This window comes from Strongylocentrotus purpuratus, unplaced genomic scaffold (genome assembly GCF_000002235.5).
Source record: "Strongylocentrotus purpuratus isolate Spur 01 unplaced genomic scaffold, Spur_5.0 spur5_scaffold_6, whole genome shotgun sequence".
Classification (NCBI taxonomy): domain Eukaryota; kingdom Metazoa; phylum Echinodermata; class Echinoidea; order Camarodonta; family Strongylocentrotidae; genus Strongylocentrotus; species Strongylocentrotus purpuratus.
In genome coordinates this window covers 26,798,246-26,818,293 of record NW_022145612.1, presented here as the reverse complement: position 1 = coordinate 26,818,293, position 20,048 = coordinate 26,798,246, and the positions used below count along the sequence as shown (strand labels likewise).

The 20,048-nt window shown below is 38.5% G+C and overlaps 1 protein-coding gene across 1 annotated transcript in view; it reads right to left on the bottom strand.

Annotated features, from left to right (window-relative positions):
* LOC589386 (putative helicase MOV-10) overlaps nucleotides 1-20,048 on the bottom strand; it is a 44,096-nt gene that overhangs the window by 3,765 nt on the left and 20,283 nt on the right. The window contains 17 exon segments of the mRNA XM_030999912.1: nucleotides 222-255; nucleotides 257-399; nucleotides 642-824; nucleotides 1,487-1,725; nucleotides 3,058-3,263; nucleotides 3,729-3,832; nucleotides 4,679-4,849; nucleotides 5,593-5,755; nucleotides 6,187-6,375; nucleotides 9,070-9,215; nucleotides 9,700-9,859; nucleotides 10,748-10,849; nucleotides 13,587-13,732; nucleotides 15,091-15,191; nucleotides 15,805-15,923; nucleotides 18,478-18,609; nucleotides 19,223-19,550. Coding sequence (XP_030855772.1) covers nucleotides 222-255; nucleotides 257-399; nucleotides 642-824; nucleotides 1,487-1,725; nucleotides 3,058-3,263; nucleotides 3,729-3,832; nucleotides 4,679-4,849; nucleotides 5,593-5,755; nucleotides 6,187-6,375; nucleotides 9,070-9,215; nucleotides 9,700-9,859; nucleotides 10,748-10,849; nucleotides 13,587-13,732; nucleotides 15,091-15,191; nucleotides 15,805-15,923; nucleotides 18,478-18,609; nucleotides 19,223-19,550 — 2,666 coding nt within the window.

Sequence of the window (20,048 nt, the reverse complement as noted above, 5' to 3'; positions counted from 1 at the left end):
CAATTCTGTCAACCCTTTAGCAACTAAACCGCAAAAAACCCTGTGGTAATTTTAAACATGCGTAATCCTTACGATTCTGCATAGAAAAATAGCGCATGTTTCATATTGTTCAGAACAATATCAAAATGAGAGCAATATTGCAACATCTTGAGTAGGCCATTTTTACAAAATCTCTAGTTGCTAATGGATTAATCCATATTGCTCATGGTGAGACTTCATACCTTGGGATTCTTCAAGAAGCCGAGTTTGAAGTCTATCCATCTCAATGTACTCCGCCTTGGTGCTACGGACGGTGGAGATGATGATCACCGTCCTCTCCTGACCTTGGAACTCCTCCACCGACCCGACCTTGATGTTGCTGTAGCGACGCTTCTCCAGGACCCGACGTAACTTCTGAACCTGTACAGTGAGGAAAAAAAGATGCACCATGGTATTAAAACCTTGACGATATTGGCTCTATCTCTTCCATCCGTAGCCAAAAATTTTATGAATTCTGGAAAAATGTAGATACAAATGGTGAGATAACACCAATGTCCTCTTGTTTGATCTTCTGTCCTCCTCCCTTATCCATCACCTTCTTCACATAATCCACTACAATCTCAATCTCAATCACTATGATCTACACCTCTCAATTTTCTTACCTGTTTCCTGTATGGTGAGATAACACCGATGTCCTCTTGTCTCATCTTCTGCCCACCTCTCTTGTCCATCACCTTATTCACATAATCCACTACAATCTCAATCTCGGACTTGTTGAAGAAAGATGGACTCTGTTCCTCTCTCTCATCCTGACCCTCGACTCCATGGAAGATGATTGGGAAACCCTGAGGAGAGAGATATGTTACAATAGTTATGATAAACCGGAGTGTTGGCTCAGTACCGGAGTGTTGGCTCAGGCAGTAGAGCGTCCGCCTCACAACCGGGAGGTCGTGGGTTCGATCCCCGGCCGCATCATACCAAAAGACGTTAAAAGATGGGAGTTGCTGCTACCTTGTTTGGCGCTCAACAATAAGGGATAGAGCAACGTCGATCTGGCGCTGCTCAGTGGCTGCCGGGCTCACGATCAATTGGGCAAAAAGAATTTTCATTTCGGTTTAATAAAATTTGGAGTGGACTAAAAGATTATTATTATTATTATTATTATTATTATAAAAAAAATTCGACAAGGGTCATCGTAATTATGTAAAATGACTTTACAGAACTAGAAGTATGTTCACGATTTATTCAATAAATATTACAAGTCCAAAAAAAAACAAAAAAAACTACAAGATGTACAACAGTATCAGTCCTATACTCCTTTGCCCTGGATAAACAAGTTCAATATCTGTTACGGCACCTTTGAGTAAATTTCAACTTTCTGCAAAGTGGAATCATAGGCTTCTGCTCAGTAATCAAATGGGCCACTTCTTTAAAATAGTTCTTTGACACTGTCCTAATTACTATAGTTAGTTCCAAGCTCGGAGAGATTTGCATCTCAATTCATTACCTGTTTTGGCAGTTGGTCCCATGTGCAGAACGAGTTTCTGACCACCTCATTGGCGTGGACCTTGAGCTCCTGGTCGTAGAACATCTTGTTTGGCAGCTCGAGGATGTCCGGGTGAGAGCGGTAGTTCTGCAGTAGCTTAGTCAAGATCCTCTGATCGTAGTGTGCTTCAGAAGTCCCTGCAACTGCCTTCCGGCTGTAGGCTTTGCACTGGGTCATCAGCCTCTCAAGGAACGATAGGACTGATTGGTGAATTTAAAAATATGAATTGAGGGTTCAGTGACACAAAAACGTAACTCCATATTTTTCCAAAATGAGTATTTGATATCAAAATGTTCGGAAAATGTGGGCTTTCCGGGAAACACAAAGACTTAAATCCATCCAACACCTCATTGAAGTCAATTAATTGCTAGAGATTATGCGTTGATCTGTCTGAGTTTGTGTTTTCTATCACATATGAGCTACCTGTAATGTTAGTCTGGCCACTTCAAGCAATGAACTCTATAGGACCGACTTATCAAGACTGTCTTAGATATGAGGCCTTAACCTTATTAAGCGTCATATGACGCGTTTTGACACGTTTTTTCAAACCAGGTTTGTAAAAAACGCGTAAAAACGCGTCATATGACGTACATAAGCCTCGGTTTGTCGACAAACCTCCTTTGTGAATTCGGGCCATCAAGACTGCATTGGATGTGAGGCCTCAACCTTATTTAGCACTGAACTCTTCAGGACCAACTAATCAAGATTGTCTTCAATGAAAGGCCTTATTGACCTCATCATGCACTGAACTATTTGGGACTGACTTATCAAGACTGTCATAGATGTGAGGCCTCAACCTTATTGAGCACTGAACTCTTTGGGAATGACTTATCGAGAATGTCTTAGATGTGAGGCCTTGACCTTATTAAGCACTGAACTCTTTGGGACTGACTAATCAAGACCTCATAGATGTGAGACCTTGGCTTTATTTAGCACTGAACTCTTTGGGACCAACTTATCAAGACTGTCTTCAATGAAAGGCCTTGACCTCATCATGCACTGAACTATTTGGGACTGACTTATCAAGAGTGTCTTAGATGTGAGGCCTCAACCTTATTAAGCACTGAACTCTTCAGGACCAACTAATCAAGAGTGTCTTCAATGAAAGGCCTTGACCGCAAGCACTGAACTCTTTGGGACCAACTTATCAAGACTGTCATAGATGTAAGGCCTCGACCTTATTTAGCACTGAACTCTTCGAGACCAACTAATCAAGATTGTCTTCGATGAAAGGCCTTGACCTCATCATGCACTGAACTATTTGGGACTGACTTATCAAGACTGTCTTAGATGTGAGGCCTCAACCTTATTAAGCACTGAACTCTTCGGGACCAACTAATCAAGAGTATCTTCAATGAAAGGCCTTGACCTCATCAAGCACTGAACTCTTTGGGACCAACTTATCAAGACTGTCATAGATGTAAGGCCTCGACCTTATTAAGCACTGAACTCTTTGGGACCGACTTATCAAGACTGTCAAAGATGTGAGGTCTTGGCCTTATTGAGCATTAAACTGAGTTAGCCTGACTTACCTAGACCATTCTCAATGGCCAATGGTGACCTGAGCACAGGTCCAAGCTGTTTGGGGTCACCAGCCAAGATGATCTGGCCACCATTAGGGTTATCAAGGTTTATCAGTCCAGCCAAAGCAATCAGGGCTTCTGGCTCGGTGGCATGACCTGCCTCATCAATGAATACATGGGTGAAGAAATTCTCTGGAAACTGGGCCAGTGCCAGCCTGTAATAGACAAATGAGCGTTATAAGCCTTAATTATTACAATAAAAATTATTATGTGATTATGTCAAGAGTGTCTTACAAGTTATAACAGATTCGGGGAGGAATAAACTTTTCCATCATCTTTCATCAATCTTTTTGACAAAATTGTTTTGTTTGTGGCAGAAACACATTCTATACGATATCTTTTTAGCTTTTCACAGCATTTTTAGGAAATCAAAAGTATCTCAGGATCAGATATAAACCAGGAGATGGCTTTTCACAAGTACAAGTCGACCTCTGGGAGCCAGAAGGGCATTTACTCTTATATTATCATACATAGTCAACACTTTTCTGGCTCTTAACAGACAGAGTATTACATAGCAATACACATCAGTATCCATACAGAAAAATCATCAATTTGGGTAAATATGTAATTTCCATCAAAATGATAATTCGCTCTTGTATGAAATAAGTATTTCCACTGACCTTCCTGAATTAACGAGGGTTGTGACGACAACTCTCTTTTCCAGGATCTCCTCTTTAGATGGTATGTAGAGATCATACGCTCCAAGGTTACAACACTTCTTCTCCTACCACACAAGGCATGCAAGATAAAATAACAATTAATTAAGGTAACTAGACTATTAAAATTGAAGAGGAAATTACACACAGTAGACTAGTCTCCATTATTTTTGTCAGGTGAAAGCAGTGATCTCATGACATAAATCCTCCAAATTTTCAACTGTGAAATATAAGACAAATCTATTACTCCTGGGTGTTACATGAACACATCAAGTGTTCTTTCAAAATCATTCAAAACGATATGGGCTCGTCATACACGCACAAAAACAAAGCCCTAGTAAACCTTGCAAACAATTTAAACATCTAGTTAATACATGTAAATAAATGGCAATGAAGGTGAGACAAAAGTATCTGCATGTAACAATAGCCTTGAAGCACACTCACTTACCCTTGTTTTATTAAATATGAATATGTGAGGTGCACTATGCTTGGCTCATTTATATTGCTGTGGTAGTTTTTTTTTAGGTGGTTTACCATTGTATATGGGAATACGGCAGTATAGTGTTGCTATAAACTCTAATATACACTGTGATAGCTCTTTAAAAACCCAAATCTTTGAGCGAATTGCCGGCGAATCCTTCCACCTCGCTCAGTACAACAAAAAAACAACCATCAGCAGTCGCAAGATCTTGAGTAAATGAGTAAAGATGTCAAAAATCTAAATAAGAAGTGGCGTCTGGAAAAATTCCCTATAAAAGATCTCTTTAATGTGTGTCTTTCAAAATATTTATTTACATTATTTTCATACTTTATCTTCGTAGCACCAAAAATACACCATGAAACAGAGCCAATGATACTGATTAGATTTTAGGGTCATGAGGTCAAAGATCAAAGGGTCATACAGTAAGACCTACCTTGAGAACATGATCGAGGGCGATGAGAGGTCTGCTGGGAGCATACATTCTCATAAGGTGTGTCTTAGCAATGGGTGTTCCTGTATTGAGCAGACGGACAGCAACTAAATCAGCTGCACTGTTAGAGGGCGCACTAACAAGAACTCTGCTCTCGGGCAACAACTTGTAAACCTGTGGAATATATATTGTCAAGTTTACTCATTAGCAACGATTCCATTTGAAACTGATGGCACTCAACCTCTCTCATATTGAATAGCTAATAGATGCTCAACCTATTTGAATATACTACCAGAGACACAAGAATTGTAGCAAGATTCTTACATGCTTTCACACCTGGGACCCATTTCACAAAGCCTTTTTTCAACGACAAATGAAAAAAATCAGTGACAAATCAGCTGATAACCAAACACAAGCAAGGATTTCACTAGCTTATTACAAAAACTGTCATTTGTCACTGATGAAAAGTTTTGTGAAATGGAGCCCTGCTATAGTGACATATTTTACCAATTGTGCACAAATGTAATAATCCATTACATAGTTTGAGTTTTTAATAATTGTATACAGGCATGACATAAACTGGCAGCAGGCAAAATATCAGCTCACACTCATTTAAATGATTTCAAAACAGATTTATAAACATAGCCTTCTTCGTAGATACAATTTACAGGAAAAGAAAAATGTCCAGGGAATCCTTTTGACAGGGCTTCATACTAACCTTTTTACACTTGAGTCTGGATTACAATTTAAAATGTTGGTATGCATGGGCCCCATGTTTAAATTTTTTAATGTTATAATGCAGGAGCCTATGTACACTTGGACCTTGGTTTGGGGGGTAATGTATGCCATGAAAAATTGCCTATTGTTTCAAGACTGTTGAAATGTAAGAGGTAGCACCTGCAGATCAATTAACCTACCTGCTTTGCAGCCTCCACGATGGTTACAGTCTTCCCTGTGCCGGGAGGTCCAAAGACCAGGTACGGAGCTGGTCTAGCGGTTCCTGTCACAATCTGGTGAACAGCCTGGACTTGTTCCATGTTTGCAGACAACTTCTGATCAAAGAGGGTCCTCTTGAAAGCCCTGTAGAAAGGTCAAATGTTAAATTGGTAATGTAATGAATGTCAAGATTTAATAAAAGAAAAGTTAAATTCACACTTTACTCATTTTTTCTTTGTAAAGTAATCTTACACATCCCTATATTAAACTAGCCTATAATCATAACACAGCTGAGAGTTGAAAGTCATGGACAGTGCACTACCTAAAAATACGTTTTGCAGGTACGTAAAGCCAAAATACCCATTTAACAAACCAGAAGTGTTTGAAGTTTATAGGAGTAGAATTCAAGCAATCAGTTTTATTATTCAAATTCAAGACATCAAAAAACAAATATATCTTTTCATGTTGCTTTTGTCTCTCTAACCCAAACCGAACAAAACCGAGGAGAAAACACAAAATAATCCAACATTCAGATACATGGACACATCCCCACGATGAGAATCAAATTCACTTACTGTAGTTCTGGAATCTTTGAAAGCTGGCCTTTACTCCCGACTTGACTCCCCGTCCCTGGAAAGAGCGCATCACTAAGCCTGCCCTTTACTGTGGCCGTCTCTATGGCTTGATGCTCATTACGTATGGGGAATCGGGTGAAGGTGAACTCAATGTCAACCTTCCTACCTGTGATGTACTTGCTCCTGAAGCTGAATAAAGGGAGGCAGAATACATTCAGAAAGAATGGCATTAGAAACTCCTAGACAGACTACAAACTTTGCAACACCAGAGGGAGGATGGTTAAACATGAAATGTTATTTGATTTCACATTCATTAAGATGCACTAGCAAAATATTAGGTCACTTCACATATCCATTTCCCACTGCATTGGAAAACAAGACAAATGTGACTGCGTCTCCAATATGCCTCTGCCCAAAATTAAGTAAGGCAAATGGATGGAATATCACGTTACTAGATGGAACTTCGACTGCGCGCAGTCGAAATGATGCCTCCGTCATAGAGCAATTTACAAACCAAAACAGAAGAAATTTTTCAAATTCAAGTTCAATTGTAATCCATTAACAGGTTCTCAGAATATTGTGATTACAAGCAATTTTTCATATACATATATGACCCTTTGATATTTGACCTCATGACCCTAACATCTACTCAGTTCATTGGCTCTGCAAGATGTCCCGAGTTAATCCATCTGTCTGTTCTAATGAGAATGTGTTCACAAGCTATTTTTGCATACATAATGAGCCCATGACCTTTGACCTTTGACCTCATGACCAAAGAATCTACTCGGTTCATTGGCTCTGCAAGATGCATATATACATGATCTAAGTTTGGCAGGAATCCATCAATCTGTTCTAATGATAATGCGATCACAAGCTATTTTTGCATACATAATGAGCCACATGACCTTTGACCTTGACCTCATGACCCCAAAATCTAATCAGTTCATCGGCTTCGCAAGTAACATACATGACCTAAGTTTGGCAGGAATCCTTCAATCAGTTCTTGAGATAACGCAATCAAGAGCAGTTTTTTCAAACATAATGCGCCCTGTGACCTTTGACCTTTGACCTCGTGACCCCAAAATCTATTCAGTTCATCGGCTCTGCAAGATACATACATGACCAAAGTTTGGCAGGAATTCATCAATCGGTTCTTCGGATACGCGATCACGAGCTGTTTTTGCATACATAATGAGCCCTGTGACCTTTGACCTTTGACCTCGTGACCCCAAAATATAATCAGTTCATCGGCTCTGCAAGATACATACATGACCAAAGTTTGGCAGGAATCCATCAATCGGTTCTTTGGATAACGCGATCACGAGCTGTTTTTGCATACATAATGAGCCCTGTGACCTTTGACCTTTGACCTCGTGACCCCAAAATCTAATCAGTTCATCGGCTCTGCAAGATACATACATGACCAAAGTTTGGCAGGAATCCATCAATCGGTTCTTTGGATAACGCAATCACGAGCTGTTTTTGCATACTTAATGAGCCCTGTGACCTTTGACCTTTGACCTCGTGACCCCAAAATCTAATCAGTTCATCGGCTCTGCAAGATACATACATGACCAAAGTTTGGCAGGAATCCATCAATCGGTTCTTCAGATAACGCGATCACGAGAACGGGACGTACGGACGGACGGACGGACAACCAGAAAACATAATGCCTCCGGCTACTTCGTAACGGAGGCATAAAAAGCCTATAATCAAATGTCAATCAACGACTATGATCTTGACCTACTAGCCCCAAAATTTAATTGGATCATCTTCTTATAGTAATACTGGCCCCATGTTTAGAAATTGACCTTTGATCTTTACCTTTAACTTAATGAGACTTTCTAAAGTGATATATACTATCAATGGTTCTTAAGATATATCCTGATAACAAGGATAAAACCTGTAATTTTAGAAATTGACCTCTATGACCTTTGACCATTGACCTATTTCCCAAATGTCTAATCAGATTGTCTTCCAATGATATGATACATAGTATCACTATGTTTGAACCCCGTATCTCTAGTTGGTCTTGAGATATCGCAATAGCAAGGTTACAACCTGTAATGTCAGAAATTGACCTCTGTGACCTTTGACCAACTTACCCAAAATCTGATCAGATCATCTTCTTATGGTAATACATATTATCAAGCAGTTTAAGCCTCATATCTCTAGTGGTTCTAGAGATATCGCGATATTACTAGAAAGCTGGACGGACGAGCAGGATAACGAGTCTAATAGCTAAAATAGCCTCAGGCACCATCTTCGGTGGGTGTAGGCATAAAAAGGTGACTTTTAGAAGAGTTGGACATCCATTTCTGGCTTTCACTAATTTTGCTAAAATCTATAAAAAACAGTAACCATGGCATAAATAAGTTGGCTACCTTGCAGTTTCAGACCATCAATATATACCTGTACTATGTTTACTACAGACCTATGGTACTGACAGGAAATTATTTGCAAGCACATAGTCAACAGCATGACCTTATATTTTGTACCAACTAGTTCCATCTGCTGCTTCACATTTTATATTCTACTTTTGTTCTAAACTCCCATTTCACAAACATCCAATTGGATAAAAATGAAAGTACGCTGGATAACATGTTGATTAGGCCTACAAAAAAAGATCTTGTATTGCCCTTTAGGTGCCAAAACATGGGTCGGTCGGTCGGTCGGTCAGAAATCTTTTTTTTTTGTTAAACTTTTTTTTTCTCCCTCTTTGGTCTAAAAAAAAAAAAAAAAACTAAAAAAAAAAAGCTAACCATAGATTTCAAGATTTTTTGGGTCGGTCGCAAAGGGCTCTACAACTTTTTTTTTTAAGGCCTTATCACAATTATCCCCTAAGCAAAATGATGTAGTTTGAATTGAAAGAACTTGTCTTACTCTCCATGAAATCCCAGGACCAGATCCTCCTGTTCTACCCTGTGCACGTAGCCCTTGTAGCTCTTATTATCAGACTTGTCGCTGAACCTAGCAAACAGATGATCTCCTCTGAGAACTGACGGTCGATTCTCGGCAAGACCAGGTACCTATTAAGAAAAGGAACACAAAAACCTACTTATAAATACCTGTGCCATCAAGTTATTGAACAACTGTGGCTTAAATGAACTTTCGATAACTTGCAGTTTATGCTGTTTTAATTACATTTTGGACAGAAGAAAAGTGACCATTCCCAACACATAGTGCAACACTCAAACTTTTGGGTGGGAGAGGTTGAAAAATGTTTTCTACAGGGTAAAAACTAAATTGAGAAGACACATGGCCCTTTTCCATTTTTCTCCATTTTTGTTGGGGAGAGGGGGCTTTGAATAGCCAAGACAAAGGCAAATAACAATTTCAGAAGTGTTTTCTGAGCACTACGGACCCCAGGGCTAAAGCAAGGGTAACAACATCCAAAGTCCTTTGGAAGCACATGGAATGTTATATCATAATCTGATGTGTGCTACTATACAAGGCTGGACATGCGATGTGCTATACATGAACAGCATACATTATTATTATAAACATAGTTACATGAAGTCTCAGCATGTTGGGTTGTTTGTCCTTGGCCAGTGTCTGACCTATCTTATCATATCGTCTGATATCAACCTGCATCTGTAACTCCTCTATGTACAGGAGCTTGTGGAACTTCTCTCGATGGTTGTCTACTGTCAGAGGCTGTTTCAGTTGATCCCTGCAGGCAGTGAAAGGAGACAAAAGGGTACAGATAAAGTAATCTGCCTCAATTCAATATATACATGAAATACTTTGAGAGCCAGAAATACCTGGATGTCAGATTTGTTGTCTAATTCTAATATATTTATTTCCCTTTAAATAAGTGGGGAGGAATGGGAATTCCTATTAAATGAATCTTCTGTTATTAAAATCCCATTACTTGCAATTTCTTGTTCATTCCAAAAAGAGATGCCATTCATGTATCCTCCAACTGATGAACAGCTACGAGCTTGCCTCTTATCTTTGGTTTTAACTAGGGTGAATAATTCAATTTAACACCTCATTTGAAGTATATCAAAACAAAATTATAAAATACTGATGAAATGAAGGGTTCTTGCAAACACACAAGCAAAAGTTGCTTTAAAGTAATATCTAAATCAATGCACATTTTTTTCTTGTGATTGACTGCTTCAGTCATGCAGACAGACCTTCATCATATAGAGTAACATAGTTACTTTATACAATGAGTACTTACTATCCAAATCTATTAGCTACACCACATATTATTTTAATTTCGTACTAGACCTATATGGGGCGTTGCCGGCAAGAAAGTAAATCAAGAGCAAATCCCCAAAATCAAGCATAAGTATTGCGAATTTCAAATTTGCAATTGATCGCAACTCATCTCATTTGCAACGCCCCATTAGTAAGAGAGAGAGGAGGGGAGATTAATTGTTAAAACTTTATTCCTAACAAAATCCTAGGAAATTTAGGAGACTAGTGGAGCGTTGCAAGAAAGTTGACTTAATTACAAGCGATTGCAAATATCAGTTGCAAATTTTGCAACTTTCTTGCAACGCCCCACTAGTGTATTGACATGGCATGCGACAACACAACATTGTATTACCTGAGTTGGGGAAGGTTCTGTTTGCTGTTTACTGTGTGCTGAAGGTCCCTCGGAACATCAAAAAATTCAAGAGGAATACCCTTCAGTGGATTTTCTCCCCAACTACGAGGGGAAAGAGAAGAAGAAAGAACATACATCATTACAGAGATCATTTCAAAAGAAGGGAAATTTACTGTTTACATTATGTATGTCCTACATATCTTATTTCCTAGCTGATTGAGCTAACAGATCACTTAACCAATACAGTATGACAGCCATATACAGCTATCACATAAAAAATGAGAAAAAAAACAGAATAGACACCGTTTTTGACGGCGTAAAGGCAGGGTGCTACAAGAATTTTTTCACCACTTGCCCTGTTGGGCAAGTGGGTTTTCAATTTACTTGCCCAAACAATATTTCCACTTGCCCAAAACTTTAAAGCGAAAAAGGACTCGAGGTTAAAGCATTTATTATCTCGTAATGATAAGTTAGTGTTTTAGATAGCAAATTAATGCACATACATGTACAGTGTAACTGTACTGAATAATAACCTAATATGTCAAAGAAAATGGTCAACAAAGGATGGTTGAAGGTTTAAAAAACGCATTTTATTGATTCTCCATAAATAATCAGATTCACATGAATCTCGGCAAGGTAGAATGGTTCAAGCAGGTTTAAGTTTTTAATATTCAGTCATGTATATCATGCCAAAATTTGTAAATTCTTACTAAATAATAATATTGAAGATATTTTACGATAAATCTCGGATAAGTATGCGAAAACTAGACTAAACAACGTCGCTAAAACCATGAAAACAAAACAACAACGGCTTATATTCTGGGGGTCTCGATACTATTATCAAAATGACTCGCTCGGTCGGATCTTGAGACCGCAGTTACAATAAATTGAAAACGAGACAAAAACATTCATCTGATTTATATGAGCAGCGAGTTTTAAATAATATGTTCACAATCATTAACAGTCATTATGAATAAATATCAAACATTTGACTTTTTGTACTTACTAGAAAATCCCTGTTGTTTATTCCATTCCGATTTGCACGTGTTCATTTCCCTAGAATAATGACGTCATATTTGGCGTGATTCAACCAATCGGCAATCAGAGAATAGCAAAGGCCTGTCGGTGCGGCCTGCAGAGCTAGAGAGAGAGAGCGCGAATAAGCTCGCAGCTGGTACGATCGCGCTAGCTGTCTCTAGCTAGCTCACGGCCGGCCGTGCGTGGAGGCGGAGCGGCATTCATGGCTTGAAGTGTCACTGTTGCATGCGCGCTGAGCTAGCTGAGCTGGCTAGCTGTCTGTGAAGTTTTTTCGAAATCGGAACGATCGCTTTTTTGCTTCTGGATTTTGACGACGGGTAAGAAGTTGACGGGTGAATGGTAGAGTTCTTGGACACTGGGAAATTACTGTAAAAGTATCACTTGCCCGAATCGGGCAAGTGATAATTTGATTTACTTGCCCGACGGCTCAATTTGGTTGCCCCGGGACGTCGGGCAAGCGGGTTTGTCGCGCCCTGAAAGGCCGCAGTATTTTTGGAAGAGAAAATATCAAAAGGTCGGGGTGGGCCCTTTACGCCGAAAGAGTAAAAATAGCAAGTCAAAACAGCACGTCATTATTTGTAGGCAACTTCATACAAAAAAATATATTAACAAAATTGACTTGAAAACACATCGGACAAGATCTAGTCTGATCGAACCACATCAGCAGCAAATTTGAAGAAGTTATCTTTTTAATCGTTGTGCAACCAAAGAAATAAGAAGAAAAGTGACCAGATACTCGTACTAAAAATCGTACTTGTAAAAATGTCCTAATTAGACAGCGCACAGGTACGTAACCAAAATCATACCTCGCTCACACACTCCGTGGTGGGGAGCTAGGGGGCTGGGAGTTGCCAACAAAACCAACGCACCTTCGGAGATTCCCAGCGCGCAAATTTACCGGGACTCGAAACGTTCGTCATGGGAAGCTGGCAGGCTAGCTTTTTACCAAGACGAAGCTAGATCGGCAGCTGGCAAAATGAACGTAACTACGATCGAGAACATCGTTGGTGTTCTTCATTTTTCAGTAAGATAATTCTGAATTATAATTGAGACTATCTAATTAATTAAAGCGACAAAACTATAACCTCGGTTGATCTCTAATAACAATACAAAAGCTTGTTTATTTTCTCCATTTGACGGTACGATAGGGGTAAGACCGGATAACATTATAAAAAAGATACATCCTTCCACCCTGCGATATCCATGGCCACAGCTTGGATATGGCAGGATTATATTAGTGCCGACTCACTGCATGCAAGCTAAAGATGGCCATTCAGGTTTCTTAATGCATGCGAAGCGCCCTCTAGACTCCCATGAATGTGCTAATCTGCCTGCAATACAGTAAGCTTAAAAATCGATGAAGATTTGCTAAATTATGATCATTTTTTAGGTAAACTTCCTGTAAATTTATAAAATGATTGACAATTTCGGTATTAGTTTGTAGGAAAAATAGAGTTCTACAGGAAAAAATTTTTTTCCTTTTTTTTCTCTACGAAATGTCAAAGTTGGGGGTGCGGCCTATGCGGCGGTGCGGCCTTTTCGCCGGCAAATACGGTAATAAAAGTGACTGCTGCAAAATCAAAATATTTAACCTGTCCTTTCACTTAAATGCAGAATCCACTACTTATCTGCAGACATATTGTTTGCTGATAGAGCTCTCAACAACAATAAGGAGTACCTTTTCAATTAATATAGTCTCCAAAATCTAACCCAAACATATTTCATCATATTAAAGGGGTCAGTGTCATATATGGGGCAGATGGGATCTAAATGGAAAGTAATGAAAAATATAAATACATACCCTGAGAGTTCAATTCCGTTTACGATCTCTCCTCTCTTCATCTTTGCAGCAAACCTTGGAGGATTGGTGTACGGTTTGGAAGGTGGGAGATCTTCGTTGACATCACTCACAACAAACACAGAAACAAACCGCAAGATCTTGAAAATCTGTAAACAAATTAAAAAAATCATGATTGATATTTTCATAAAAAGTTTTCTGTGAATAGAGAAAAATGAAAATGAATCTATAGACACCAAAATAGGAGCTCATTGCGCACCTATATTGTTTTTTAAATTGGAGTTCAATTAGACTGACAGTAGAGAAAGCCAACGGATCTCTTTCGTTTTTACTACAGAACACACATATACTCCATGAAGGGGTGTCATTCTTGCCAACACGATAATTAGCTGAGCAAGAACTTGCTGCTCCATGAAGCAAACCTACATTTCCAATACACATTAATTTGCCTAAGAAGGTTATTAGTAGGAAGAGCAAGTGCCCATGAAATAAGCGCAACATTTGCTCGAAAATATGCACATACGGTTTAAATACGTTAATTGTTCAGAAACTATGCTATTGGCTGATTTGCACTGTATCTGAGTATCTGAGAATTATTGTAATGAAAACCTTTGTCTATTCTGCAGTTACTGAGCTGTTTTCGGGTTGTCCGTCCGTCCGTACGTACGTCTGTATACGTACGTACGTCCCGTTCTCGTGATCGCGTTATCTGAAGAACCGATTGATGGATTCCTGCCAAACTTTGTTCATGTATGTATCTTGCAGATCCAATGAACTGATTAGATTTTGGGGTCACGAGGTCAAAGGTCAAAGGTCACAGGGCTCATTATGTATGCACAAACAGCTCGTGATCGCATTATCTGAAGAACCGATTGATGGATTCCTGCCAAATTTTGGTCATGTATGTATCTTGCAGAGCCAATGAACTGATTAGATTTTGGGGTCACGAGGTCAAAGGTCAAAGGTCACAGGGCTCATTATGTATGCAAAAACAGTTCGTGATCGCGTTATCTCAAGAACCGATAGATGGATTCCTGCCAAACTTAGGTCATGTATGTTACTTGCAGAGCCGATGAACTGATTAAATTTTGGCGTCACGAGGTCAAAGGTCAAAGGTCACAGCGCACATTATGTATGCAAAAATAGCTTGTGAACGCATTCTCATTAGAACTGACACATGGATTACTATTTAACTCGGGACATCTTGCAGAGCCAATGAACTGAGTAGATTTTAGGGTCATGAGGTCAAAGATCAAAGGGTCATATATGTATATGAGAAATTGTTTGTAATCACGATATTCTGAGAACCTGTTAATGGATTACAATTGAACTTGAATTTGAAAAATTTCTTCTGTTTTGGTTTGTAAAATTGCTCTATGACGGATCGGGCATCATTTTCGACTGCGTGCAGTCGAAGTTCCATCTAGTTTTTTTAAACAACAATAAATGCTAGAATAAAGAAAGGAGAGGGAGAGGATGGACTCAAAGAAAGGGTAACTTCTCTTACATCTCTGGTATCTTCTAGACGAAAAGTGAAGGCAACAGGGCTATCAAGTCTTCCCAGATTAGAGGCATTGGTACATGACAGCTGCACTGTGTATTCAGATCCTTGGATTGGGTTGGAAAAATAAAATAAATGATTGTTCTTATTAACAAGGAAAGTGTAGCTTCATTGTTTTGTAACACAGGTTACAAGAAAGCACAAACTATGCGTTTGTTCACATGCATTATGTCAGCTGGACTGAACAAGAAATATGTTACAGCAAAAGAATAAAATCATATACAGTGAAACCTGTATATATAAGGGTTGCTCAAGGGAAACATGAAAAGTGGTTTTTATAGGCAGGTGGTCTTTATGTACAGGATCAGTTTCAATGAAAAACCATATTTAAGGGAAACAAAAATTATACTAAATTACATACTTGTTTGAATGTGCTGGCATCTACAAGATGAATAAAACCAAACACAACAAATTGAATTTGAATTGAATTGAATTTATTTCCACAAAAACAAGAAATAAAAGTATACAAAATGATACATGTACAATCAAACTAGGTGGAGGGATAACAAAAGTATAAATACTTATCTACGTTATCCCCTTAAGCACTATCAAAGAAAATAGGTACACAAAGTAAATAAATTACAAATTTCAATTTACAACAGATCAAGACAAAAACAGTCATGTCCTGAGTTTATAGTAACATTTGCTGTAGCAACTTACCCGAAGGCATCTTAAATGTATTGATCCCGTCAAACACATTATGTTCATCTTTGACCTTGAACTCAGGGCGAGGTCTTGCACTTAGTAGAACTATAGAGATCAGAGCTACCTCCCTGTCACTGTGTAAGAAATAACAAAAACATGCAATGTCAAAAAAGAATCAGATTCATGCATTCTTTATTATCTTTTTGTGTTGTAACAGTACACGTTCGCTGTATGCACACCTATAGTACCTGTACACACGTTAATGATCTGTATCCACCAAGTCTGGTGTCAGCGAATTATGGCCTTCTGCACATGAAAACTGACGAGTGACTCGATCCCTTTAAAAGGGTCTCTGTGCTCTAAGCTACAGATATTTTTCTTCGTACAACCTGTACTTCTAAATGTAGTTTATTCAAAAGTTGCCAAATGTATTTCAATTGTTGTCTGCCATTCTTATAGAGTAATTGTAAAGTGGAAGTCAATCCATATATTGAGTTGGTTTTAATAAAAGCAGAAAAATGAGAGAAACAAACATGTGAAGGTTTGAGCAATATCCCATTAAAAACAGGAAAGCTATTTTTGCAGCTGTCATCAGGAAAACACAAATTTGCAACAATGTGACGTATCTTACAAAAGCTCTCCAATTTGCTCTGTATAGAAAATTTCATAAACTTTTATTTGCTTAGTTATGATGGAATAGACTAGTTTCAGACAGGGATTGTATAGAAGCATATTATAAAAGGAACCTAGTTAGGCTAAACACAAATTGGCAACACTGACTTACCGGGTATCTTGCAAGACCCTCTCAAATTTGCTCTGTAGACAGTTTCATAAACTTTCATTTCCTAATTTATTGATGATAGAATAGACTTGTTTCATACAGGGGTGTATACAAACAAAATATTTGCAATAATTATATTTAGGGTGAATATGATAGTAATTTTTTTAAAGGCATCGTTTAACAATATAAAATCTAAGATGCACGGCCCTTACATGTTATTAGTGTCTGTGATATGGTGTAATATCGAAACCCTGCAAATATATGAAAAGTAAACGAGAACTTACCGTTTGAAGTTTAATTAGTATTTTATTAGTAATAGGAGGATGATATTACGTGTATGAGAGAGCCCGTTACTGCACATGCATCAATCTTAGTAGCATAGAAGGCGACTGTGGATAGAAACTTAAGGTTTGAAGCACAAGGGAGGGTGAGGAGGGACGTAATATCATCCTCCTATTACTAATAAAATACTAATTAAACTTCAAACGGTAATTTCTTGTTTAATTTTCATATTTTACTACGTAATATCGTATGAAATTACGTGTATGAGATTTTGAAGCACCCCAGTCGTCTTCTAGGAATGCAGCAGAGCTGCCCGTAACAATTTAGAGACACCCAACTGGGTTAGACATGAACATAGAAATGCTCCACAAAAAAGGAGACAGTTATATCCATAAAGCATACCATATATTTTATGAAGCAGCAGAACAAACTTGTCCTGTTACTGACTTAGGACGGCTTGAGAAAAGGTCCTTCCGCCATCCATCGGTTTGTTGTAGAATTTACTGAATGTCTTTTCATTCGACCAGCCCGCCTGATTTAGAGCTACTGGTAAGTCACTGTTCTTTGCCGCTGATGTTGATGCAGCTCTAGTAGAGTGGGCTTTGTACTTGGCTGTGTCTATGCCTGCTGAACTCATAACATATTTCAACCAACGGGATATCGTCTGAGAAGAAACCCATTTGTGTGGTTTCTTATAACTGATGAACAACCTCCGTTCAGCTTCTCTGATCGACTTTGTCCTCTTTAAATAGTACTTTAAGTATCTTACAACACAGAGCCTTCTATCTGGAGGGTAAGCTTCAAGGGTTACAGATGTATCTAAGTTCCCCCGTCGAGTGTTTAATAGAAGCTACAAGGGGTATTTCGTCGAACTATCGTCAAAAAAATGCTACTTCGAAGATGAGTCCGAAGATGTTTGAGGATAAATTAACCGAAAACGGCAATCAGTGAGACACCATTTGCAAGCTGTAACGTAATTGACGCATGTGCAGTAACGGGCTCTCTCATACACGTAATTTCATACAATATTACGTAGTAAAATTGCTCTTCAAAATGATCAAGAAGTGCCTCAAAAAAGTAAAAATCTTTGAATGACCGGTTTTACCATACTCATTTTCCCCAATAGAGTGTAGTCCGAAAACGCAAAATTGGGTTTCGATTTCCAATCATAAATATCTTGATAATCAGAATTGTATTGTAAAAATAGTCCTGGGATTCCTGACTGACCTAAAATTTTATGATTATCATTGCAGCATGAGCTAAATCCAGGATTTTGTTTCAGAATCTGAGACAAAGTTACCAAATCCCTTTAAAGGAAAATACCTTTTTTTTTGAAGATTTTTAGTTCAGGGTAAATGAGAGAAGACCTCGCAAGATACAGTTGTTCGCAACAGAGTTGCCAATTTGTGTTTGATTGATGCACCTGCAAAATTCATAACTTTCTTATTCTTAACAAGTTTTTGCTCAAACTTTCACTGACCTGTTTCTCTCATTTTCCTGCTTCAATTAAAACTAAAGTATATCAGGGTAGACCTTCCCCTTTGAAGATTTATGCAGAGGGTTGCTTGCAACCTTCAAATGAAACATAGTTTGGCTAAATACTTTTGTTTTGTAACTGTACTTACCTGATTGACTTGATCTTGAAGTTCACTTCCTTCGTAATGTCCCTCAAGTGCATCTGAGTTGTTACATTTCCCTTGCCATCATCATATTGTGTAGTGATTGATACTCCATTCTTGGCTTCAACTAGGTCGTTCCTTATAGAGATGGTGGCCGGAGCGAAAAACAGGGATTAATTTCCTTACCAATGACTTCCTTCTTCCTGTCTTTCTGTATATTTCTTTATTATGTTCATATGCAGAATTTGGAAGCATTAACATCTATGGGATTACCGATAAATGCATGCATGTCAGATTTTTTTGTCAACATGTTCAATAGTTGCACATTCGATTCAAAGTCAGTAGGCATCAAATCAAAATATGGACAAAAAAAATTTAGAATCTAAATCGCGTACTCAAAAGCAATAGGGTTTATATCTATCCGAAGAGGTATAATAAAATATGAATCATTTAATTTTTTTTAATTTCTTCTCCTTGGCAATTTCACATGGAAATGGAGATTATAGTAAGCACTTAAAAGACATTAATACATGAGAAAATTGTAACGACAAAGCAGGTCCTGTCCGGGATCTAAGTACTTTTCAAAATGCATACTATACTACCGGTATATATCTTGACTCTTTCATTGCCGATTTAAAAACTGTTTTTGTTTTTATTTCTGTCGCTTTAATGATTCAAGGGTGGGCAGAATATACAGTGTTGGAAGGAAAAAGTACAGTGAGACAATATGAGATATGATCTTAAAATTAACCTCTTTGAGTTGATGACCTTCTTCAGCATGTTGACCCGATGGCGCTTCCCTCGGATGTGGTCCCTGTAGGAGACCTCAGAGTTGACAATCACTCCGCAAACCTCACAGAGGCAAGGGTAACGTTTGCGCTGAGCAGACCGCCTTTCTCCATCGCCTGCTGCCCTTGCTGGTGACCCCTGACCGTCAAAAGCCTCCTCGGACCTCCTAATGGTCCTATACTGGTCTAACGCCACAGAGTCATAGGCCTTCTGAGGGAACACATGACCGTTCTGTACACGTATCCTCTTGCTGCGTTTCAAGCACCTCAACAACGTGGAAAATCCAAAGGCTGAAAAAATGAAAACATATACGGTCAAAAACTATAAATCATTCCTACCTCTTGTATATTAGGGGAGGGGGTTGGTGTGTTTTTCTTGAATCAAGAATGAAAGTTAGATAAAGTCCTGGGACCATGTACACATTTATCCGTGTATACGAACGAACCACCACTACACATGTAAAAAATTCACTATACGGATAAACAAGAAGAAAAGAAGTTTTTCAGCATTATAATTGCTGAAGTAAAAAATTTCACAAAAATATCCGTCATCAGTCTAAAAATAGATTTAAAAATCTAATGCTACTTCAATCAATAATTATTTCCATACACTGTACAATTTTGATCCAATTATGCCATTGAGTCTCTTCTCTTGTCTTCATGCAAACAATGCCAATCATTGCAGTCTGACTTTCCCCATGAGCACGATGGTTTCGTGTGCAGTAATGTTTCAACAGTAACAGCTTTTTCAAGAAAATCCTTGTTCCGACGCATGTGCAACGTTTTCCC